Below are 8468 nucleotides of genomic sequence, written 5' to 3'. Positions count from 1 at the left end.
GATTTGCAGAAATTGGGGTGGGTCGACCGTGGTTTGCACGGATTGAGGTCTTATTTTGACTGACTGTGTTGTCTCAAACCTCAGTAATGGATAGTCGAAATCCATGTTCATTTGCAGTGCAGTCAATTGGCTGCATAGTAGCCCCTCAGATCCGTATCGCCGCCATTCTCCGGTAACAATCTGAGCTCTTAGAGTGCCTGTCTCGCCTTGGGTTCCATGTCGATTGGCAAGTCGCAGTTCATCTTTCGTGAATCTTTCCACGGCTTCTTGACTCGCATATGGCGGGAGGTGAACAGTCGGTTTACAGATGCAAGCCAGGAAACCAGGATAACTTTTATTCGCTTGCATATCATAAATCTCCCATTGTCAGTTGTACATTATGTGGACTCGGAATGGCGGTGCACTCCTTGACTACCCGATCGTTGTGGGTATTAACCGATTCAGAGATTCGATCCCGCAAGCAGTCTGTTAGGTAGAGAAAGATAGATAGGTGGTCAAGCGTGATAACGTCCCTTGCATTACGCAAAGGATGTTATCAACGGAAAGAGCATTCACTCAAACAAACTCCGAAAAATCGGACAACAGCTCGACAGGAAATCAGAACGAATCAATCGAAATGAAAAACCAAACGCACAAGTCGCATTGAGAGCCAATCAAATGCGGGGAAGGAGACCGTTACACAAGAGTGATCGGTAACCGATCAATCAGACCATGAACAAATGGTGCTGAGACAGAAAACACTTGAGTTCAGGGAATGCAGACCATATACAGCAACCACATTTTCAAACGGAATATGTTGTTGGGCCTATTCTGGGAATACAGCGGACAGATGAGCGCTCTCTCGATCAAAGCATAATATCGAGCAGATATGGAAGAACTGCCGACCCAATCACTCACTCATGATGTCACTTCCGTTGGTGACGGAAAATTTGCAAACCGACCACCAGGATCAGAAAATAGCTGAGCAAATGGCTTTGTGAATGTCTTTCGAAACGTAGTTTCGTTTCACCTCGGTTATACTAACTAAAACTAACTAAATTGGAATACTGGCTCCAACCATCTGCGTGTTTTAAAAGCCAAATGTGCCGCTACAATGCGTGAAACAACAGCAAACCAGCAGGCGTTCCAATAGTCCACTTTTAATTCCCTCATTCATGTGGCCATGCAATAAGCTCATTGTAGACAGTAACATGTACCCAACAATATTCTGACACGCCTATTCGGTATCCATTAACTTCGTGTGTTGCTTGCTCAACTGATAACTCGCTCAGTACTTGTGCGATTAAATAACTCAAAGATGAACATATTTTTTCCTTTCACAAGAAATGTACGCCATGGACAAGACTGAACCCTGTAACTTTTTATATCCTTCTGATTTCCTTCATCACCAGTTAAACAACGCCGTTTACATTACAACTAACATTCTGAAAATTATGAAAAAATCCATATTTTTGGGGAAATAGTGCAATTGATTTTGCATTTCTACGGCCGTTTGCTGTGCCTTCTTATGTGCGAGAGCGCCACCACACTATATACCATTTAAGCCCAACTGATTTTCCCGTTGACTTGGAGCGGTCCTGGAGACAACGTTTTCATTTATTACACTGGCCACGGTGGGACAACATATGTCACTTTCCCAAGTGGAAAAGTAAGTCTTGATAATTTTGGCACGCAGCTGGTCAAAAGGACGTCAAATTGAGATCGGATTGAATAGGCACATTGATTCCCGTGATTCCTCATAAAACGGAGTTTATAGGTACAAGTGGCCTACGCATCCAACGAATGATGGAAGAGAAGCCACGACGTTCGGACGTCACCCACTGTAAAGTTTGGTAGGCCTCGTCAAGGTGCTATACCGATAACATTATACAGATTTCGTTTTCAAAAGTTCAAGGTTGCTCAACTCAGAGGATTCCGGGCGAATCGTATCTTCGTGTGACGCGTAATAGCAGAACCTCCGGGTAGGCATAACAAAGTCGGAGCTGGATTTCCGTACGGTAATTGGAGTGTAGGAGAGATCCACAAATTGTACAAACCTCAACAGTAGGTACGCGTTCAAAACAAACAGTCCACTTGGACTACAAAAATACAAAGCAAGTGAACAAACAGGCTCCCGCGTGCGACAGTCACACGTGCAAAGTCGGATACAAATGGCCGGATGACCACAAGTCAAATAGGTGAAGTGGTAAAGACAAACCAACCTCAGTTCCTACATTCGCACCAAACACAACAGTGGGGTGGGGTTTACAAATGAGGACATGATGAACGTGGGGCATTCCATCGTAAGCATAAAAGATGACACGATGCCAGCCAAATTCTCCACGTTTATTCAGCACATGCTCCGGTTCTTGTCTTCTACCGGCGCTGATCTCCATTTTATGTTGCCCCATCAGCCACCGACATGAGTGGTCCGGGTCCTCTCCTATCAAAAGTGCAAAATTCGACTGAGTATAAGCCTAATCGCGTCCCTCTATTAAAAATACCTTTCTAATATCTCTTTTAAGAACGCCGCCCGCCGTTTGATTTTGGCAAGCAAGGTTCGTACGAAGCCATCTGGGCTCACCTCACAAATATCTACTACCATTAGAGGCCATTTCTAACTCAGGGCCCTGATAAAGTTGATCGTTTAGGGACACCATGACATTTGGAAGCGCAGTCAAATACAACCCGAGTCAATAACCGGATGCTATGGGAGATACCACTGCTTTGAATTTAATGACAATGTGAGAGCATCTGCCATCCGTTCAATGTATCCTTCTCCCAGGTATGCGCAAAGCACATTATCGTAATTTCCGTGTAAAACACGATCCTTTCACAGTCTTTTTTCAGCTTATTTTGAAGTTTTCTGGCCACCTGGAAGGTATCGGGTAGGGCAAGTGCGTTATCATTCCATGGGAGCGCAGCTGATAGTGCCTACTTGATCGCAGCGCAACAGACGCCGACATCAACTGTGCTCTTGGTCCTCTTAAGGGAGACTAGTGTTCGATGCTGAATTGTCTGCGAATTCCGAGTTGTACAGTCGCCGCAAATGCCTCTGGATGCCCTGACTGCGTCCATATGTACGATGACTGACGGCCTTCTGCTTTGTTCAATTTTTCATCGAGCCAAGAAGTACACAACCGAGTAAGGTTTTTGCAGAAAGCGGCTGTTTTGCCCTTGAGGCGCAGGTTGAAGACCCAGAACGCTTCGGATACGTCACACTCAAAATGGATTCCAACATCTTCTTCTGTCAGTTCGTCGAAGGCAAGTTCCTTAACGTGAGCCGCTTCTTTGTTAGATGAGACAGCTCGCATACGTAAGCTATCAACGACGAATGCCTTGTCAACATCTATCGACTAGCTTTCATCCATTGATGAAATCCTGATGCCATTAGCTTCCGATGTGCATCCCATAGAACCGCCCAGTGTATCAATGGCCATAGATGTGGGTAGCAGCCTTACCCGATTTTTCACCGAAAGGTCCCGCTTTACTGGCGTTATGTCGGACCCAGCATCTAAAAACGCAGGTCTGCCAAGCTTGACAGGAATAACTCCTAGGCGTGCCGGAACCCGACTACCTCGAGTTAGGGCACAAAATATCTCCGCCTCTGAGAATGTCGAGGGTTGGTTTCCGGGTTGTGATGTATGTACCAAACTGTGATGGCCTTCCACAACCTGGCTGACGGCAGTCCTTGGCCATGTGGGTGTCTCGTAAACAGGCAAAGCATACATTATGCTCCCGTATGCATTTACACCTGTCAGTAAGTTTCATAGTCAAAAAGCGCTGGCAACTGGAAATTGGGTGGGGTTGTGAACATAATGTGCAAGCACATGGACGACCGCCTGCCTCTGGCCTGAATTTGGTTAGAAATCTCGCAGAACCATCCCGTCTAAAGGCTTGGTTGGTTGGCAGAATTCGACGTTATTGACGGGCGTCTTATGTCCCCCTCCTGAGCCAGTTGCCCAAACCGACTCCTTGGGTCCGGTCCGACTCCGTTTGGTCTCGGCAACTTGCAGATACCTTATCTGCCACCTTAGCCCACTTGCGCTGCAATGTCGAGGAAAGAGATCGCACAATTCTCCCTAAAACCCCTAGTGAGTGCAAGTCTAACATGTAAAACATCTGTGTCAGCGCAATTTCAGAACTGCGGATTTGTATGCACAAGTCCGACAAAAAATTGGCTGCTCCAGTGGCCTGTTGTGCAAAACGAAACAGGCTTTCTAGTAGACAGCGAGCGATAATATGAGGCTGACCAAAAAGATTGCGTAGAATCTACCGAGCCCTGGAGTATGCCACTTCCGGTGGGAGCATCACACCTTCTTTAATGGCCGCGTTCGCGTCGCCTTGACAGTAGTGGATCAGGTGAAGGAGCCACTGACCGGCGTCCTGCACCTTGCCCTCAATGCATACCTTAATTTGGCGGGTGATCCTCCAGTAATGACTAGGATTATAATCAAAGTATGATATTTCCACCTTTGGTAGGTCCATAGTGGCTGACGTTCGAGTGGCGGAAACGACCGGCTTTGGACCTAAAGATGGCCCTCTGATATGCCAGCATTTCCTAGAGGTTTTTCCTCTCTGCCAATTTTCCACGTTCTCCGTTATTTGTTCCTTTGAGGCCATTGTTCCGCAGACTTCACCTAGTAAGACCTCTTCGGCGTCCAGCTCAATTTTGGATAACTCAGTTTTGCTACGCGCATCTATGAGAGCCCGCTGGAGCTCGACCGTCCTTTTAACCCGATACTCCTGGAGCTGACCAGTCCTTAAGGCTTTCTTGGTTACACTACTTGTACGACCAGATGCACAAAGTGACTTACAAGAAACGGGGCGCGAAGCAAACTGAATTGCAATTATTTCCTCCGCAGCCTCAGTTGTTTTCGCATCCTTCGATACCGTGTCCTTCACAATTGCTCCCAATTGATGACAGCTTTACTACAAACAAGGCGACTTAAGATGTCGAGTACTGCAACGAGTAAACGGTATCCTCGAATGACGCATAATATCAGAACCTCCGGGTAGGCAAAGCACAGTCCTGTACGGTAAGAGAAGTTGGCAAATTACGCAAACCTTGACACTAGATACTCGTCCAAAACAAACGCTCCGCTTGGAAACAAACGGCCGGATGACCTCAGGGACAAGGAGGTGATGTGGTAAGGACAAACAAACGTCAGCTGATATATTCACGCTAAACACAAAAGTGGGGTGGGGAATAAAATTATGGACATAATGAACGCGGATAATTTCATTGTCAACATACGACGTGATACACCGGGGTAGACCTATTTGCACTGTTAGGCAACCGTAGATAGGATAAACAAGGAAGCTGGTCGTATACGGTCACTCTTGGTGCGTAGATAATACGGAGACTAGATGCCCTATTGACTTCTCGAGATACAGAAATAACTGTAGTTGTTCATCGCAATTTTCGATACGATATTTTGACTGTTTGAAATGTCATTACTTGCGCCAATATCTGTTTGGGGAACCGAGTGCCTCTTCCACAGTTTAACGCCAGGCTAACAAGTTGAGTTCCTATGAAAGCGATTGTGTCAGTCAATTCAGTGATAAAAAGACTTTCAACCATCCGAGTCGATATCAAAACAGGCTTTCCTGTGAACCAAAGGCACCTAACATTCTCCACAATCAACGAGCTGGTCAGCTCTCTAATCCATATCCTAAATCGGTTTTACTGCTAGTGTCTTAAGGGATTTACCATAGTTCAGTTCTGTTCGTTTTGTTTGGAAAAACGGGTACTTGAGACAAGCTGGTAATTTCAGCTGCCGGAGGACCAACCCTATCTCGATACCGAGAACAAGGATGACTGGCGCGAGAGTCTGAAATGCGTCACAAGATCTTTCAGCTAATTATTAGCTCTCTGATAGAATGACGTGTACGAAACTACGTATTTACATTTCAATAAACGTATACGTAACTAAAAAGCTATAGGCGCAAGAGGAGAAAAGCAGACAGATAAAAGATGCCAGATGGACAGCAAATATGTAAACGACACACACATAAACAGCAAGGCGAATGGACACACGTAGAGCGAGATGGAGAAAAACACAAATCGTTAGATAATTTGATATAGATGGACAGATAGATAGAAAGATAGATAGACAGATAGATAGATGGATAGATAGATAGATAGATAGATAGATAGATAGATAGATAGATAGATAGATAGATAGATAGATAGATAGATAGATAGATAGATAGATAGATAGATAGATAGATAGATAGATAGATAGATAGATAGATAGATAGATAGATAGATAGATAGATAGATAGATAGATAGATAGATAGATAGATAGATAGATAGATAGATAGATAGATAGATAGATAGATAGATAGATAGATAGATAGATAGATAGATAGATAGATAGATAGATAGATAGATAGATAGATAGATAGATAGATAGATAGATAGATAGATAGATAGATAGATAGATAGATAGATAGATAGATAGATAGATAGATAGATAGATAGATAGATAGATAGATAGATAGATAGATAGATAGATAGATAGATAGATAGATAGATAGATAGATAGATAGATAGATAGATAGATAGATAGATAGATAGATAGATAGATAGATAGATAGATAGATAGATAGATAGATAGATAGATAGATAGATAGATAGATAGATAGATAGATAGATAGATAGATAGATAGATAGATAGATAGATAGATAGATAGATAGATAGATAGATAGATAGATAGATAGATAGATAGATAGATAGATAGATAGATAGATAGATAGATAGATAGATAGATAGATAGGGAGAGAGAGAGAGAGAGAAAGCCAGATGATATTAGTCTAGGGAGCCCATTCTCTCATTCAGCATTTTCACGGCTTCTTTTATCTGTATATGTTACCTAATCGTTTTCATTGTTCCAGCCGAATGTTGTAGACACATACCTTTCATCTCGGATGCATTTGTTTCCACTGACACGACACCTGATAAAGGCCATAACTGAGGAAGGACACCAATTCGTTCGGCGAAAACTGAACCGTGCATTTCAGGTTTGTAGTTGCTTTACTTACACAATTCATTTCATAAAGATAAATGAATGTAAAATAAAAAGATCTTTCTAGGTAAGAATTTATTTGTTTAGTGGTGAATACGTGTTGAGGATGCATGGTGCAGGTAAACGATAATAAATATAGTGTTTTGGCTGCCGTTTCTCGAAGCCAGCTGAAACTTGAACGTCGTCCATTTATTTGGGCGGAAAATATCTTACAGTCTAGCTACAATCCCCCACAACTATTCCTATCGCATTCTCAGCTAGGCCACATCGTCAAGGAAACGATTCACGCTATTATCTTGGATGTGATAACGCACCGTAAGCCCATGGTGAACGACTTGTCCATGAGGGATGGGCTGATATGTTTCGAGGCCGTATTGGATCAATTCGAGGTAGGTAAGTTCGGGGCAAATCTGGCACTCTCGTTATTTTCTTAATATTGGACGTTCATTCCAAATCATGGTGTCCAACTATTTGTGGGGTAGTTTTCGAAGCGAGTTTATGTCTATGGCGCCTATCGCCATGGCGAATCATAGAAGGTGGAGGTTGGTTAAGGATCATGGAAATATTGAACGATTCGAAGTGCTCTGGTAAAACGTTCTCAAATTGCATGATGTGAACCTGTGATCAAATCAAGAATAACATCACCTGATAGAAGTCGTCTAAGTACGTTTTATTTCAGTTCAGTTCAGGTCAGTTCAGTTCATTTTATTTTAGTTCAGTTCAGTTCAATTCTGTCCAGTTCAGTTCAGTTCAGTTCAGTTCAGTTCAGTTCAGTTCAGTTCAGTTCAGTTCAGTTCAGTTCAGTTCAGTTCAGTTCAGTTCAGTTCAGTTCAGTTCAGTTCAGTTCAGTTCAGTTCAGTTCAGTTCAGTTCAGTTCAGTTCAGTTCAGTTCAGTTCAGTTCAGTTCAGTTCAGTTCAGTTCAGTTCAGTTCAGTTCAGTTCAGTTCAGTTCAGTTCAGTTCAGTTCAGTTCAGTTCAGTTCAGTTCAGTTCAGTTCAGTTCAGTTCAGTTCAGTTCAGTTCAGTTCAGTTCAGTTCAGTTCAGTTCAGTTCAGTTCAGTTCAGTTCAGTTCAGTTCAGTTCAGTTCAGTTCAGTTCAGTTCAGTTCAGTTCAGTTCAGTTCAGTTCAGTTCAGTTCAGTTCAGTTCAGTTCAGTTCAGTTCAGTTCAGTTCAGTTCAGTTCAGTTCAGTTCAGTTCAGTTCAGTTCAGTTCAGTTCAGTTCAGTTCAGTTCAGTTCAATTCAGTTCAGTTCAGTTAAATTTTGGTATCTCAGCTCCTCAACAGGTGCCTTTCTATTGCTGACATGGATGTACTCCAAGCCGCCCTTCACTCACTACTACGGCAGTTTGATTGTTTTTTTGTACGGAATTGACATGGAGCAGCCGTGACAAATGGTTCTTGTGCACAACGCTGCAATGCAGCAATTCAGGCTAAAGTTTCCGATATGGTAATTCAA

General features: G+C 43.1%; 1 protein-coding gene across 1 annotated transcript in view; it reads right to left on the bottom strand.

The window, feature by feature from the left end:
• Positions 1-348, bottom strand: part of T265_11950 (hypothetical protein) — a gene marked incomplete at both ends in the record, with an annotated part of 39131 nt that extends 38783 nt beyond the window's left edge. Inside the window, one exon of the mRNA XM_009178794.1 lies at positions 65-348. Coding sequence (XP_009177058.1) covers positions 65-348 — 284 coding nt within the window. The remainder of the gene's footprint in view (positions 1-64) is intronic.
• Between the last annotated feature and the right edge of the window lie 8120 nt (positions 349-8468).

Source organism: Opisthorchis viverrini, assembly GCF_000715545.1.
Source record: "Opisthorchis viverrini unplaced genomic scaffold opera_v5_660, whole genome shotgun sequence".
Classification (NCBI taxonomy): Eukaryota; Metazoa; Platyhelminthes; class Trematoda; order Opisthorchiida; family Opisthorchiidae; genus Opisthorchis; species Opisthorchis viverrini.
The sequence above is the reverse complement of the archived record's forward strand: the minus strand, read 5'-3'. Positions and strand labels throughout refer to the sequence as shown.